This window comes from Protopterus annectens, chromosome 7.part0 (assembly GCF_019279795.1).
Source record: "Protopterus annectens isolate FY-2018-M chromosome 7.part0, PAN1.0, whole genome shotgun sequence".
Taxonomy (NCBI): Eukaryota; Metazoa; Chordata; order Ceratodontiformes; family Protopteridae; genus Protopterus; species Protopterus annectens.
In genome coordinates, this window is record NC_056739.1 from 928,707,966 (window position 1) to 928,726,082 (window position 18,117).

Consider the following 18,117-nt stretch of genomic DNA (forward strand, 5'->3'; position numbering starts at 1 on the left):
TAGGTAGGTACTAGGTTATCGGCCCTGGGGCCTATACAAGCCTAGCCAAAAAGGTACCCTGGCTTTTGCCACCCAAGAAAATTATTTTCCTGTGCCCCTGTCATATTACCAGCTGTTTTACAAGTTTATATGTGGCTAGGACAGCTTAGCCTTGCTAGCATTCCTATTTGTCATATTTCTTAGGTCCCTTCTATTTGCATATGTACTTGTATGGTCATGCTAATTTTTCATTATATTTAGTGGAGCTGACTGCTCTCCTTGGGCTTCTGCTGAAACAGTAAGGCTGTCCAGGCCAATCAATAAAATAAATATTCAAATAAGTTTGTAATTATATTTTGCTGGCTTTACATTTGCATCATTAACATTAATATTTTTTTGATTTTCAGCTAACACCACTCGCATATTTGAAGGCACCAGGATTGTGAAAACAGGAATGGTAAGTTTCTGATGGTTTCTGTAACCATGTTGATAATTTCTGATTCTGTACAGCAGATGGCGCTAAAGCTCTACAAGCAAGTCTTTTGACCTCGTTTCCCCAGATATGCTGTTAATATCTACCATGTTTATGGCAAATTACTAGAAACTAGAGTCAATAGAAATTTAATTTTACAGTTGAAGTAGCAGTGTAATAACCAGCACCACACACGATGCATAAAATGGTATGCATTAAAGAAATGTATTGGTTCAATTTTAGCTTGTAAAGTAGTAAGATATGGGAATGAAGACTGGAGAATAGATGTAGATACACTCTGAATTGCATTAACATTTGCAATGAGATTTGTCATTTTTTTCGGAATGGTCAGCTGTAAGGAGGGGAATACTTTGAGTTGCATGTGATCCATTTATATGCACCATTAGCAAAAAAACATTGTGAAACTGTTCCATCGTTAAGAGCTTTGTGTAGTCTTACTGAGTTTGTTGATTAGCTTTTCTACACAAATGGGAAAATGCTGCATGCTGTGAAAGATATGACAGCTAATCACTTTTTACAGAGAAAAAATGGTTCCCCACATTTAAAGCAAGCAGCCCTAGTTACACAAAATACTGTTTTTTTTTTTTTTACAGTCCATTAGACAAGAGCACTACATGTGTCTAATTTTTTGCATTTTATTAAGATTACATTTATTTTACTGCATTCACGTTGTTTTCTTATGAATTATTGGAGTTTGCAGGCCTTTCATTTGTCTGTCAGATATTGGCCAGATTACAAAACTGACAGTTGGAAAGCTGAACATATGTGAACTGCCATGTTTTCCCTGGCAGTGTAGGAAATTATGCATGTGTTAATTATCAAAGGAACAGAGCACTATACATCTAACAAGAGAATTTACAAGTGAAATGTTAGACATAAAGGCAGTACAGAACTCAGGCAGACATGGACATTCCCTCTTAACTAATAGTACTGCTTTAATAAAATGTAGTGATAGTAGCTGGATTTTCAACTTTGTCTTGTTTCAGGGCGATACCCTTGACTAGAAGTTCACTGACAGCCCAGGACAGGGATACACAAATCCTCAAACCCAGCTCTGCAGCTGAAGTTAGTGGTAACTTGATAAGGTGCCTTAGAATGTTCTATCCTCCCCAGAGAGTGATAATACAGAGCCACTAAAGGGATGCCAATGGTGGTACCATTCTGCCGTGTGTACAGTTGGTAGTGATGCATTCATTGACAACAAGTCTTTCACTAAGTGGACACCAAATGGTTCAAGTTTAGTGCCGTGTCACTCGTGTTTTTTTTTAAGGAGCAAGTACATGCAATGGCTTCAGATGATGCTAATATTTCAAGACAGATGCACCGGTGTCTGTCTTCAGTGTTGATATTCCTCCTAAGTCCTACCTTCAGCCTCCATTAAAGATAGGTCTGAATGTAATGCTGGTACAGCCCGTTCTCTGGTCAGAAAGTAGCCAAGGGGCAGCTCCTCCATCTCATTGGGCTGCCCTTTGATGACCCTCACTGCTAAATTGCATCGCAGACTGGCAGTAGAACCTTGCCTTAGTGTAGGCTACATTAAACAACTCCTGATACCACTGTTTACAGCAGTAGTGAATGAAGTAACAGAAATACCATGTTTGGTTATGTAACAAAAATAGTTTCTGTCTTGGAATGTAAAATATTTTCACTTTTCAACAAGAGCCTGACTGACAGTACTGAACACTGATGGGTAATACCTTTGTGTTGGCAGAGCATTTTATGAGATGCTCTTTTTACTAAGAATATCACTGTAGCCGTTGTTTCATTTCTATCAATTATGTGAATTGAGTTGCTACACTCTTAGTGAATGTTCAAGTTTTGGATTGAGTGTGGTTTCTGGAAGCATGCTGCTAATGGCCAAGTGGCACACATTTACTGCATGCCTCTCAGAGGTAATGTTAGTGTAAGAGGTGTTTAACTGTTGCTCGTTAAAAGCATGGCGGTCTGTACTGGGAGCAGGGAGTGAAGGATGTATGTTTTGCCTAGTTTTGTAGGTAGGAGAGGACTGAGTTACTAGGTACGTTTGGATTGAACTGATGAAAATGTTGGCTAGCATTTAAAATTTTGCTGAACTGTGGGTATTCAAGTTGCTGATTCTTAGATTACAAGCTTTTGTACTGTATATTCAATATTTGTGTTCTACATACCAGTGCAGTGTGACAACTAACTTACATTACTGGTTGCCAGCTGTTTTTCCAAAGGCTATCAGTGGCCAAGAGATGTTTTTTGCTTTGTAGTCTGTCCTGTTTCTGCCCACCCAAGTATTTATTCATCCGCTTGGAATATTAACACGTAACTGACAGGCTGGGAGACCTCTCCTGATGGCTGGGCTACGATGCAGAATTTAATGCATTCTGCCAACTTTGTAAACAAGTAAGAAAACAAAGTGCTGCACAGAAATGGCAGGGTGAGAGCAGCCCACAAAGGTAGGTTGGACTCAGCCAACCAAGACATAAATGTTGCCAAGAAAATAAGAAACATTATTTGTGTGTCCTTTATGAACTGCCATTTGTGCATCTTGTTATATATTAGCCTTAAATGTCAGCATGATGTGACGTTCTGCACTTTCTGCAGAGGTGTTCTGCTACATTTTACCAGTTTGGAACATGTCAGTTTATCACCTGACATAACATCATATCATTATTAATATGCAGAAAGTTCTTGCATCGCATATGTGACTCTTCTAATGTTGATTGGCCCAGTGGCTCGCCGGTGGGTGTCATATTAACTGAAAGTTCTAATAGAGGCACATCCCTTCTAGCTATTTCTGTCATTGTAGAAAGTATTTTTTGTGGTCCCAAAATGTTTTGTCTTTTTTTCACTCATTCAAAACATTGGTTTTATGATCTGCAAAGTTAAATGCACGTTGAATTTAATCACTCATGTACATTATATAGTGTATGTTTTTATGTTGTGTTTGCACGTAGCCTTACTGCATTTAAGGTGTTTATGAGTTGAATATGCTTTTCATGGCAGCATTTGCCATGTTTTTGAAACGCATTTTTTAGTATGTAAAACTAAGCTGGTGAACCTCATTGTCATGTCACTAAAAAATGCATTAGAAACTGTCCTGCAGTTTCAGTAGCTATGTGTATGTGTCTTGTACGTCAGTATAGGGGAATAGCAAGCGCACTGCTGTGCCCTAAAGGCATGTCAAGTGCATTGCTTCTGCGTCATCATACTTGTTGTATAAGTGCTTTTACTTTATCTTCTGTTTGTAAAGTTTTTGAAGCAATAGTCAACAGTATATAATGTTTTCGCAGAGCAGATATAAATGTATTTATCTTGTTTAAACAGAATGGTGAGGAGAGTGAAGTAACTGGAAATGGACAAACAAAAGGAGAACAGAATCAAGGTAGCATGTCAGGTAACCCAACTCACGCTCTTTCTGCTGTTTTTCCTCCTTCTGCTCCCCCTGGTGCCTCCCTCAAGCCTACTGCCTCTCCTGCTTCTCCAGCTGACATGGCGCCCATCAGCTCTGGGTCTTCTACTTGGACTTCTTCTGGCCTTCCTTTCTCCTTTGTTTCCATGGCAACTGGAATTGGCCCATCTTCTAGTGGCAGCCAAGCAACTGTGGCATCTGTGGTGACCAGCACATTACTGGCAGGCCTTGGTTTTAGCGGTGGTGGTATTTCTTCTTTTCCTACTACAGGATGGCCTACCCGCCTTCCTGCTGCTTCTGCAACCAGTAGACAGTCAGTACGTCCTGTCATTCCTACAACAGAACCTTTGTCGTCTGCAGGCTCAGAAAGCGACTCTGCCGTCACAAAAAGTAATGGAGACGATCAAGGTGAGAAAGGTGAAAGTAAAGACAACAAAACTGAACATGATGAGGAAGGAGGAGAAGATGAGGAGGAAAGTACAAAGGACAAAGAGAAGGGTACCACAACTGAATCTGAAGACACACAAAATAAAACAGAATCTGGTTTAGTCACACCTTCTCCAAATGTAACTGTTGATGTAGAAAATGATCAGAAAGAACCTAGCCCTCCTAATGGCACTAGTATAGACATTTCAGATGTTGAAATAAACAGTACTTTACAAACTAAAACAGTTACTTCCTTAGAGTTTCCATCAACATTTACACATCTTGTGTATACTCCAGGGGAGATGTATGAGACATCTGCCTTTTTGCCAGACACTGTGAATAACAAGAATAAAAAGTCTGCCATTAACACAGGTTAGTAATACCTTTTTAATTTACAGCTACAGACAATGCACATGACTGTATAAAGTCAATATTTTTCCTGCTTTTATGATTTAACAAATTTGTCAAGGTCTGAAGGAAAGTGTTGGTATATTCTAGAAAGGCATGGGGCAAGTCATTTAAGATGTTGCACATTCTTTTCAGAGACTGTCTGGAGAGGGGGAGAGAGAAGATATAGCAGGGCTGTGTTGGATTCTATTACCATCTGATATACCAAAGTGATAAGCACACTTTTTTGCAACTCAATTTGCACTGTACTGTATTTATGTGTTTGCTTTATTGTTTCTGTCCTTTCTTGTCTGCACTGTTTGTTTTTATCACCCTCTCTCTCAAGTGTTTTGTAGTCTTAAACTTGGTGACTTTGGAATTGCCCGCTCCTGCTGTAAATCTGATTTTGGTCACTCCTTCCAATCCATTCTCAGTTGCGAGACACACCGACATCCCTCTCACCATGCTCGACAAGGAGAAGGTCACGGTCAGTTGTCTGTCTGGTGCCAGAATCTGTCACATCACACATGCACATAAGTTTCTCCACAACAGGTACAAGTATGACTCTGTCATTAAATAAATGTAAAAATGGAGCAACCAGTGCCGACCAAAACTAAAAACAAAAAACACACACTGCCAGCAGTCAGGAAACTTCAAAGATTTCTTCTTTGTATAAACCAAACAACAGTAAGCAGCAACCAAACGATAAAATCCACTTTAATGTAGACAAAACCATAAAAAACAACGGACTGAGCGCTTTCTTCCCGTGACCTGGGATTTCATCAGAATCATCACTCATTTCCTTTACTACCAATTTATACATACACTTAAAGATATCACAGACTAATTAATTACAATAATAAATTTAAACACATCTTAAAATAAAATGATGTATAAAAATAAAAAAACTTGTTAAAAATAATTTTATTTAAACAACTATATTTTTGAAATTGTACCAATCATTAATTTAATGTGGCTTTATTAACCAAAGTAGGTTTAAGATAGATTATTTAATTGTCATTGTCCATGTTGGTGTGAATGATTGAGATGTACCTCCCTGGACTATTTGAAGAGAGACATGATTGAACTCTGAGTATGTGTTCCAGGCAGGTATGACCCTTGCCCTAAGTAGCATCCTTCCTTCACCAAGTATGATACCATAATACCAACAAAAATAATTTGACTTCAACAATTGGCTTAGTTTCTGGTGTCATTCCAAGGGGATCCCAGTATCTGTTGCCTGGGATGACATGGTCAGCATGTCTCGATGCTTTGCCAGAGATGGCCTTCACCTGTCGCCACTGGGTTTCTGGATCCTGGCCAAGGCTCTCGCCTCCCCCATTGTGCCTTTTTTAGGCAGTGTCCCAAAGACAAACCTTCCAACATAAAAGCTCTGTCAAAAAGCAAATTCAAGGTCGTGCTGCTTAACACTAAGAGCCTTAACCTGACAATGGACTCACTGGAGGCTCTCCTTGCACTGGAAGATGTCGATGTCTGTGCGGTCATGGAAACATGGTTTAGAGCTGCAGAGAGCACCCCTGCCTTACCAGGCTATATCTCATTCCACACATTCTGATCCCAAAATGAGGTCAGGAAGACTGAGGGTGGTGGAGTGTCTATCTTCATTAAGGACAGGCACACCTCCAGACTTGTTTGTCAGCATGACGCATTGGAACTACTCCAGGAGCAACTGACAGTTGGCAAGACAGCCATCCATGTTATAGCTAGCTGTAGACCCCTTCTCCATGACTCAAGACACCCAGTCCTCTTGCCTGAATCTACTTAACTCCATCAAGGTATCCCCTAACTCCCTGATCCTTGGTGACTTCAATTACTCCACCATAGATGGGGTGAATTATTCTTGCAGTAATGCACTCTCTCAGCGGTTCCTTGACTTCATCAGTTCTAATGCACTTGACCAGCTCATTTCATCCCCCACAAGGGGAGATAACATTCTGGACTTGGTTCTCACCAACATGGGTGACCGTTGCACCACTCCCATAGTATGTTCTTCCTTGGTGAGATCAGATCATTGGGCTGTCTCATTCGAAGTTTCTATCATACCCAACCCCCCAGCCATAATCAAGACAAAAAAATTCTCAAAAACTGACTGCAACCTCCTAAGGGAGGGTATCTGTAGCTTTACACCACCACCCCCCTCAGTGGATGCAAACAACTATGCTGAACAGTACACAAATTCAGTACACAAGCATCTCTACAACTGCATGGACTCAGCCATACCCAATAGAACTAAAACCTGCTCCTCAAGGAAACACAAACTTGTTTGGTGGACATCCTGTAGCAACAGGCTTTACAACAAAAGGAAAAAACTGTTGTCCAAGGGTAAAAAGGAACACATTCCAAATTAGAAAAACTCCCTCCTTAACCTCAACAAGCAAATTACATCACTAGTGAAAACCTTCAAGGCCATTTATAAATCAAAACTAGCCTCTAAAACAAAGGGAACCATAAAGTCTTCAGTCACATCCAGAACCTCCGTGACAAAGCCCAGGTTTGTTCCGAATTAGTACTTAACAGTATCACTTACACTGATCCTGTTGACTTAGCCAGTTTGCCAACAGATATGTTCAGCACAAACTTCACCCCCCTGTCCCCCCAAAGGCCCTTTAGACATCCTCGATACTTATCCCACACCTCAGTAGATCAAGTGTTGCTGGCCCTATCCAAGGCAAAGTACACCGCTTCCGTGGGACCTGATAGCATCCCAGGATGTATTCTGCACCATCTCAAGCAAGAACTGGCTTTGCCATTGAGCACACTATTCAACCACAGCCTAAGTACAGGTATCATTCCAGCAGAGTGGAGAACTGCCATTTCATCCCCTTGCACAAAGGTAGTGCCACTACTGACCCTGGAAATGGTTGCCCCATTAGCTTGACAAGTCTGATCTGTAAAGCCATGGAGCGTATTATTATGGATACCATAAACAAGGACATAGGCAGTCTCCAAGCACTTGACTCCACACACTTCAGATTCATCAAAGGCAGAACTTGCCTGTTGAATCTGGTTGGCTTCTTTGAGACTGTCACCAAGACCCTGGTGGAGGGAAAGTCAGTGCATACAGCTTACCTTGACTTGACCAAGGCCTTTGACACAATCCCCCACTCGGGCATCACCGAAAAGCTAACACAACTTGGCGTAAATCCCTCTCTCATCTGGTGGGTGGCCAACTGGCTCATTGACAGGACCCTCAGAGTCTAAATAGGCACCTCAACCTCCTATAGCAGACCTGTCACTAGTGGAGTTCCCCAGGGATCTGTCCTGGGACCCCTACTGTTTGGCATCTATTTCTCAGAGGTCCAGGCAAAGACAAAAGGCCTGTGGCTGACCAAGTGTAAGTTAAGTGCTGTCATTGACTGCCCAAATGATGTTAACATACTGCAAGAGGGTCTCACAGCAACTAATGACTGGTGCCAAAGTCATTGCCTCAAGCTAAATGCAAAAAACTGTATCATCATACCATTTGTCAGAAACATGACCCCTACCACATCAACAGCAACCCCCTAAGCACACAACTTGTGGTGAGAGACCAGGGCATTCAGGTTGATAACCTCACATTCGACCATCATATAGAGGCAATGGTCAGAAAAGCTTATTACTTGTTTCATCTCATAAGTAAAGAGATTGCATCCAGAAAAAAGGATGTTATTCCCTCTCTGTACTCCTTCATTAGAACAATAATTGAGTGTAACAGCCCAATGTTCTTCGTGTTTCACTGTTCCAGTCATTACGTTTGGGTTATCTGCTTGCAGTAGCCCTCAGTCAGCCTGATTAACAAAGTCTTGGGTCCTGCGTCGGTTGCTGTCCCTTCTTCCATGACATCAGGTCATCGGGTATAAAACATGCAGCTGACACCATTACATCAGTCTTTCTTGCCGTACGGTGCCTGAAGCAGAAGCAGTTCGCAAGTGCCAGTCGGCCGACTCCTGAAATTTTCGTTTTCGAGTTTCAGAGCTGAATTCTTCAACTAAAGATAAGTACCCCATTGGGGAAACTTTTTCTTGTTCCTTACCAGTGTCAGTAAAAGTTAATAATTGCATTACTTATGGAAACTTTTTCTTGTTCCTTACCAGTGTCAGTAAAAGTTAATAATTGCATTACTTGTGGAAAGCAAATACTCAAAGATTTTCATTCGTACTGTATTCCTTGCCTAGGCCCTGACCACAACTTACCTTGCTGTTGGTTTTGTGATTCATTTAATCAGCACACTATCCTTCGACGGTATATTTTTGCCTCTAAATATTTTGGTTCTCGGTTTAAGTGTCCAGAAATGTCGTCAGTTAGTCATCCGACTACCGGGATTTCAAAAAATCACAAAGATAAAGACAGAGACAGGCCGCCGAGGTCCAAAACTGCCGACGACGCTTCTCCTAAGCCAGTCGCCAGTTCGTTCGCAGCCCCGATACTCACTACTTCTGATTCGCAGGCTTCTACTGAGACCCATTCGGAGTCCAGTATGCCGCGAGATGCTTCAACTATGGAACCCGTGGATGTCTCTACCTTGGATGGGTCTGGACCACTGTGCAGGCACTGGCTTCTGAGGGTGTATTCAGGCCTACGAACTTGCATATTAAACAGATGCCTCCTTCTTCATTTAGGCCTAAATCTCGAACCATGCCTAAAAAACAATGCCCAGGCCACATGCTCAGGCCTCTATGCCTATAAAACAAATTATAAGAATGTAGATTAAAAAATTATAAGAATGGCTGAAGATCTTGTAACTCTAATCAGGGGAAACCAACCTCCCCCTTTCTAAGAGACCTAGAACTGAAGTTGTTTATGAATCTTCTGACCAGAATTCTGATTTTTCTGATTCTTCTGATGATCTGGATTTGCCCTTATCTACTTATGAGGATTCTGATGCAGAGGACTCCATTCCCTGTGCTTCCTATTCAGAGGATTTTTCCTTTGGGGAAACTTTACATACTTAAGGGAGCATTTCCACTGGGAAAGCCAGGATTTTTCTGATTCAAAAAAGAGGCTTAGGGATTTCTTACTCCTGCCTCAGTGTAGGTCTTTAGCTATTCCTCCTGTACTAGACATTGTTGATGATGCTTTTTCGGAATCTAGTTTGGCCCCTGATTCTCTGCCTTCTGCTCCCAGAAAACCTGACAGATATTACAGGGTTCCTTATTCACGTAAGTTCCTTTTTAAAAATCCTATTGCGGATCCAGAGACTATTTCACAGGGACTCAAGGGCATTAGGCTTCTACTGCTAAAAATCCTACACCTTCTGATAGAGACTCCAGAGCGCTGGATAGATGGGGTAAGAAGGTTTACACTTCTGCAACCTTGGTCATTACGACTTTAAACTGCCAGTTTCATATGTTAAAGTATCAGCAACATGTTACTGGATTGCTTAAACAGAAAATGATGTTAATTCCTGACTGTGCAGAAAATAAAGAATTAAAGGATTTAATGCATTCTGCTGAACAGGTTGGAAAACACTTTGCAATGTGAATTTGATTCATTAGAGGCCTCTTGCAGGGCTGCTGTACTGCGTCGGTGCTCAACAGGCATGCTTGGCTTAAGGAGCCGTCTTTGACTGATCATGTTAAAGCTAAATTGTTGGATGCTTCCTTAAATCAAGATCGCCTGTTTGGCAACAAGGCTGAGAAAGTTCTTAAAAAGGTGGAAGATAAAGCTAAGTCTATACAAACTGTAAAAGATTTCTTACAAGTTCAGCCTCCTAGATTTAGTAGGCAATGGCCCTCTAAGAATTGGTCCTTTCCAGCCCCTTCCAGGTCTTCTCAAGCCAAACCCAGACATAGCAGAAACCCCAGGTTTCAGACCCAGGGGACACACATGACTAAGCAGTGGGGGTTACCACACCCAAATCAGGGAGTAGTAAGACTCACCCCTATGGAAAACTGTCTCAATGACTTGCTTTTAAAACTTCCAAGCACTTCCCAACTGGATGCCCCTTTAGGTGGAAAGATTGGTCTGCAGGCCAAAAACTGGGAACTCATTACCCAGGACAAATGGGTTTTAAGTATAGTGTCCCGAGGATACGGCTTTCACTTCCACACCTTACCAACACCAAGTGGGTGGCCAGATTTACCCTCAAATCAGTTGGCAGAGGTCCAAAATCAAGTACTGTCTCTCTTAAGCATGGGGGCTCTTCAGTTGGTACCAGAAGAGGAAAAGGGACACGGTTTCTATTTGAGACTTTTTCTGGTACCCAGAAAAGGCAATATAAGGCATCCTATCCTGGACCTTTCTACTCTAAATACCTTTCTGGTGATTCCAAAATTCAAGATGCTGACTCTTCACCAGCTGCTTCCTATGCTAGGCAAAGATGCATGGTTGGCAACACTAGGCTTAAAAGAAGCATACCTGCACATCCCTATTAGGGAGTCTTGCAGAAGATACCTACACTTCAAAGCAGGCTACATGCACCATCAGTTCTCTGCACTGCCCTTTGGCTTATCTACTGCGCCAAGGGTATTCACAAAGTGCCTAGCTCCAGTCATTGCATTTTGCAGGCAAATAAGTATTCAAATATATCCATACCTGGACGATTGTCTAATTCAGGCAGAAAGCCAAGACCTACTTTTGAATCATCTGGCCTTTGTTCATAGAGTACTGACTTGTCTCGGGTACACCATAAACGAAACAAAATCACACCTGGTACCCTGTCAACAAATTATATTCCTGGGAGCAAGCTTGAAAACAACTTCCCAGATGGCTTTCCTCATGCCAGAGAAACGGATTCATTTGACAACCTACTTCAAACAAGTGGCCACAAAAACCAGTTATCTGCAAGGCAAATACTGCAAGCCTTGGGGTTCATGGCCTCCTGCATTCTTCTAATTCCATATGCAAGACTGCATATGAGGAAACTGCAATGGTATCTCAAAAACCTATGGTGTCAACATTCACAGGATCTAGAAGCTGTGATTCCTATCATACCTTGCCTACGCCTAGAGTTCCTTTGGTGGGCAGAGGCCTGCCACCAAAACAAGGGACTACCATTCACACTACCCCCTGCCGCCCAAACCTTAACAACAGATGCATCAGACTATGCATGGGGGGCTCACCTGGCAGGGAAGTGCATTCAGGACAAATGGAACCCAAGTCAAATGCATCTACACATAAATCAAAAGGAAATGTTAACTGTACAGAATGCTCTGACAGCCTTCAAGGACCACATTCTTCCAAGACAACTAATGGTAAAGACGGACAACACCACGGTCATGTGGTACATAAGCAAGCAGGGGGGTACACACTCTTATCCCCTCTGCAGACTAGCCATGGCATTGTGAAACACAGCATTGAGCTACCAAGTGAATCTACAAGCTCAATTCCTGCCAGGAAAACTAAATACACTGGCAGATGGACTAAGCAGAAACCTCATGGACCCACACGAGTGGAAACTGGAACCAAGCATTTTCAACATGGTGACAAGCAAATGGGGGAGCCCAGATATAGACCTGTTTGCCTCCCACCAGAACCATCAACTGGAAAAATTTTGCACAAGGATTCCCCACAAACTAGCTTGGAAAGTGGATGCTCTACCCTTCAGCTGGAAAAACCTATCAGTTTATGCCTTTCCTCCTCTGCCTCTGCTCTCCAAGGTACTAATAAAGATCAAACAGGACAAGTCAAGGACGATTTTAATTGCACCAGACTGGCCACGCCAACACTCGTACCCCCTCCTGCGCAGTGTGTCATGCTTGGGCCCATGGCACCTGCCACAGACTCCTTCCCTGTTGTCTCAGCAGGAGAATAAGATTCTGCACCCTCATCTGCAAACCTTGAACCTAGCAGCCTGGCTAATTACCTAATCTCTCCTTTACCATCCCTCAGTAAATCAGTGATGGATATCATTTTAGAGGCTAGAAGGCCTAGTACTAGAAAATCTCATGCTGCAAAATGGAAAAGATTTTGTACCTGGAAACAATCTCAAGGGATAAGCGCAGCAGTGCCCAGTTTACCTCAGATTCTACAATATTTGACTGAGAGGCTTCATAAGGGCTTGTCCTTTCCCTCCATCAAGATTCCTGCCTCAGCCATTTCAGTTCATTATAGCACAGAGCCTCCCCTCTTCTCTCATCCACTGCTCAAGCAGTTCCTCAGAGGGGCCAAAAATTTAAGGCCATGTAGGAGAGTTCCAACTCCAGCCTGGGACCATAACTTTGTCTTGGAGAAATTCACTCGTCCTCCTTTTGTGCCAGCTGCTACTGCAGAATTAAAATTCCTTTCCTGGAAAACAGCTTTCCTTTTAGCAATCACTTTTGCAAGAAGGGTATCTGAGTTACAGGCCCTTATGGCAGTGGAGCCTTTCATCATCTTTCATGCGGACAGGGTGTCCCTTAGAACCAGTCCCTCTTTCATGGCCAAGGTGGTATCCAGTGTGGCTCTTAATCAGTCCATTCATTTGCCTACCTTCTTTCCTAACCCACAGAACAAAGGGGAATGGGTACTGTACTCCTTAGATGTGCACAGACAACTTAGATTCTACTTGGACAGGACCAATCCTCTAAGGAAAACTGAACAACTGCTGGTGGCATTTGCTGCAGGGACAGAGGGGAAAGCTATTTCAAAGCAAACCATTTCAAAATGGATAGGCGACTGCATTCATTTCTGCTATAAGCACCATGGAAAACCTATCCCACAGGGCATCAGACCCCATTCAACCATGCTATGTCTACCTCTACAACCTTTCTCAGGGGCGTCCCTACAAGGGACATCCTAGAAACTGCTACCTGGAGTTCTGTACATACCTTCATCAAGCATTATCATTTGCCAATTTTCTCTAAATCCAGAGCTGGTTTTGCCACTGCAGTCTTGCAGGGCATTATAGCTGGTCCTAATTCTATTTAAATTCCTCCTCCCAAACCTAGCTTTGGGAATCTACCCAAATGTAATGACTGCATGCAACAGTGAAACACGAAGAACGCAGTACAATTGTGTACACTTACCATAAATGTAGATGTTCGAGTGTATTTACTCTTGCAGTCCTGGTTACCCTCCCTCCAGCCCCCTTTTCTTCTTTTGGCTATACTGCTACTCTCACTTACTATGCTCAAAAAGCTTTTTAGTGTATTTGCTTTTATATCTTTGTATTATAGATTTAATTGCTTTCCATTAGGGGGGCATCTGACATCTGAGGCAAGAAAAACTGATGTAATGGCATCTGCTGCATGTTTTATACCCCTGACAACCTGATGTCATGGAAGAAGGGACAGCAGCTGATGCAGGACCCAAGACTTTGTTAATCAGGCCAACTGAGAGCTACTGCAAGCAGATTACCCAAATGTAATGACTGCAACAGTGAATACACTTGAACATCTACATTTATGGTAAGTGTACACAACTCTACTTTTGGAGTGTACCTCTCCAAACATCTGTATCAACTGGAAAGGCCACTGAAATGCCTTACAAAGAGAATCCATGGCCCCCAACACGTGTCCTAAGAAGACAGGCTCAAATCACTATCACTGTACTCTGTATCATACAGGTTGCTCAGGGTTGATCTGTGTCTCGCGTACAAGGCAATCTCAGACCCTGCTCTACTAGAGATGCTCCATATCCATAAGTCTAACGGTTCACGCACTACCCACTCAAAAAGCCTGAATCCTAATATGCGACCTCAACAAAACCTGCTGAAGAGAATTTTTATCTCCCAGAGGCTGCCCCATTTCTGGAATAGACTTTCCCATACACGTCAGACAGAGCACCTCGCTGACCCTCTTCAAGCGCAATCTTGATGAGTGGATGGGAAACCACAAATTTGTCCCAGGTTTCCACCTGTGTCCCTCACTGACAGGGGTGACAGGTGCTGACTGAGATTTCTTTTTGGTGATAAACTCTTGGCTAGGCTTGTAAGGGCCCAAAGGCCATTAGCCTAGTAACCTCCTATGATCCTATGTAGAGTGTTTTATATGTTTGTAACTTTATTGCACTCTTACACAGACAGAAATTAACAGAGTTTTCATGTATGACTGGAAAGCAAGAAAATAGGAAAGATGATTTGTGTGTCCTTTATGTACTGCTATTTAGTCTTAAATGTCAGTATGAAGTGAAGTTCTGCACCTGAGGATCCCTTTCAAAAGTCCGGGGACAACAATTGTAGTGTTCAGAATAGCAGGACTGAACAGGCAAAAATGTGTACAAAGTTAGTTTGCCATATGCCAGAGTATGTGTCTTACTCTGTGGAACTGAGGTTTCAGAGTTAGTAAATATGTGGTGGGGGAGGGGGGGTGAAAAATACTCTAATGGCATTACAGTAACTTTTGTGGTTTACTCTGTTTCTTTCCCTTTTGTTCTAGTCACAGGAGATTGCAGTTACAAGGTGTTGCCATTCCAATAAACATCATTTGTGCATTGAGATAAAGCACATGTATTTCCACAGAGAAAGGCTAATTCAAATACACACACCCACCCACTATTTAAGGACATGTGTTACACTGTTATTGTGCTTAATATGTTCAAATTCTGATGGCTTACTAAAGTGTAAAACCTCAAATCTAGAGACGTGTTCGTTCCAGAACTTGCTGTTATGTATTCCATTCTATAAAGGACTATATATTTATGTAAATGTGCACACATGCGCATTGATGCTGTATTTGGAAACAGGTGTTTTACTCTAAGATCTTCCAATAATTTACCATTTTGCTGCTGTTAGGAATAGTGCAGGTTGAAACCAAAGTTACAAAATCAGAAGTAGTTTTATTTATTACACAGTTGATATATGTTTGATATTTACTCGAAATACAGCATTTAAATGATTAATTCAATAGAAAAATTATCTCAATTTCCACATATATCAGAACTCTTTGTTCCTCATTCCTGCCTTCATGAAACAAAATAAAATATTCCTAAAAATACATTTAAATCATTAACTGGTGTAATTTAAAGCTTGCACTTACAATCAACATTTAAACCCACTGATTTCAATGCATCACACTTCAGTAATGTACATGTGTGTGGTTTTTTTTATATATATATATATATATATAGTTCCCCTTCAAACCATCGAACGTTTAAAACATCGAAGTTCAGACCATCGAGACCAGAACATCGAGTTTTAAAACATTGAAGGTTTGAAGGCGAAAAAGGTAAGTGTATGTGGGAGAATGTTTGTGTTTTTGCAGGGCACCAAGGTGCCCTGCATACTGTGTGTGTCTATGTGCTATCTGTGTGATGGCACTACAGATAGGGTACAGAAAATCTCCCGTTCAGCGCTTCTGCATATAGAGCTAAACAGGAGATTTCCCTTTACTCCACTGTAGTGTAGTCTTGGAGATGGAATATTAAAGTAGGGGGTGTGTGGGGGCGCAAGGGGGCAAAGCCCCCCTGCATACAATTGTTAAAATTAATTTTTCTTTTTTTCTTTTTTTTTGGTTGTACTTGTAACCTTCCATGTTTCAAAATTCGATGTTCTGGTCTCGATGATCAGACCTTCGATGGTTTGACATTTCGATGGTTAGCAGTGGAACCATATACACACACACACACACAGATATAGATATTATAATATAATAATATAATGTAATATATCATATTCTATTATAGGAATAACCCATGGCTGGGTATGGGTAATGCTGGATTTTTACCCATGGTTGTGTGGTTTGTTCAAGAGGGCGAAGCTCAAGTGACCAAGTATAGCCAACTGTGACAAATCAGCATTACCCACACCCAGCCATGGGTTATTGCTATTTATGCAATGACATTTAAGAACCAATGAACTTTTCTTAAATAATGTCCTTGTATAATGGTGCCCTGGTGCTCTAGTGCGTTTTTTCCTCTGCGCATACTTATGGGACTTGTGGTCCCATGCTTACCCAGTACATCAGTGCTGTGTAAAGGAACCAACAGAGAAAGGAAGATCTCCATTGCTTATTGTTTTATTTGTTCTAAAAAAAAACATGAAATCTGGAGATTTCAAGCGTTCAGGAGATGCATGACATAAAAAATATAAGGATAATGAGGTTTGTTGCTGTAGTTTTGCAGTAATGTACCTGATTGTCCTTGTATTTTTCTCTGTCCCATCTCTCTCGTTCTTTTGAAGTCTCTGTTTTTTGTTTTACAATTAAAGAAAAGTAAAATTTGCATAGCATATATTAACAGAAGAAAGTCTGGGATTTACAACAGGCATGCTGGTTGGTCTGAGTCGTTGTATAATGTATTATAAAACACAGCACTAAGGAAAATGAAGTCAGGGGAAGCATCAGATGAAGTCAGAGCAGATATGATCAAGATGTTGGTTGAGTTAATGACACTTAAAACCACACATAGCAGTATAGAGAGAGGCACATCTCATATGACTAGAGAATAAATTGGAGAATGGTTAGAATCTAGAGAGGTGGGATTTGACGTGACCTCTTGTAGAAAAAAAATGGGAAAAAGTGTCAGTGATGATGTATAAATAAGCACTTACATGTACATACACAGTCACACCCACATATGTGTACTGTCCTTGTCTATATTTCACATTCATTTTGTTATAACATTGTGGAATCTGCTATGCTGTTGTTTCCCTTACATACTTCATTAAAATGGACAGTAACATAACTTTTATTGGTATTATTAGTAATGCCCTGAGATTTTCTTGAAGTCTTAAATTAAAATTTGTTGTGAGTAAAGTAAATTGCAGGAACGTGTCAGGGCATGTACTACAATTTTTGCATTGTGTGAGAATTGGTGAATAGCAGCAAAATATTTCCCATTTTGTTTTTTCAAAGTACTGTGAACAAACTGACAGACATTACAAGAGCCAGAGGGGTCAATGCCCTCTCTGTGGTTGTAAGCATGTATTTACATAATTTGTGGGTGTGGCATAGTGATTGCGAGCTAACCAATCATTGAAGCATTTTACTGTTTTTAAAAAGGTTGTGTTTTGGAATAAGACAATCACAACACTCCTGCTCCTTCCTCTCTCCTGTTTTTCTCCTAAGTTTAACTGTTACCCATTATAAAGATTCTGTTCTTGTCCTACTGAACTTTAAATACTGGTCTGCACTTCAACATTCTCTTCCGTACATCTATAACCTTTTTTTTTTCCTTTCATGTTAATAGCACATTAATTTACTTGACTTGGTATTTTAACAACTTGCTCCAATGTCATACAAGTAGTTGCTTAAATACTTTTATACTTGTTTAGTTGTAACTTATTTCTGGTCTTCCTGTACTATTTCTTGAAATGACTTTATGACATATAATGAGCAAGTTCACAATTACTTTAACAGTTTGGTTTGATATAATGAATAGTATTTATAAAGTTGTCATATGTATTGCACACTATGTTCGACATAACGTTGTGTAATTATGCTGTGCTTTTGTATGGAGCTTTTTCTTCCCAGGGCTTCACAAAAAAGGGGTATACAAGTCATCAGAGTCAGACTATCCTAGTAAGCAAATGCTAAATAAATAAAAAATAAAATAAACCCTTACGTCATTTCTTTTCTGTGAGTCTTAGTTCTAG

At 41.1% G+C, this 18,117-nt stretch overlaps 1 protein-coding gene across 1 annotated transcript in view; it reads left to right on the forward strand.

The window, feature by feature from the left end:
• Positions 1-18,117, forward strand: part of PTPRG (protein tyrosine phosphatase receptor type G) — a 3,415,981-nt gene that overhangs the window by 2,869,936 nt on the left and 527,928 nt on the right. The window contains exons 13-14 of the mRNA XM_044077514.1: positions 387-436; positions 3,905-4,652. Of these exons, the coding sequence (XP_043933449.1) occupies positions 387-436; positions 3,905-4,652 (798 nt within the window). The remainder of the gene's footprint in view (positions 1-386; positions 437-3,904; positions 4,653-18,117) is intronic.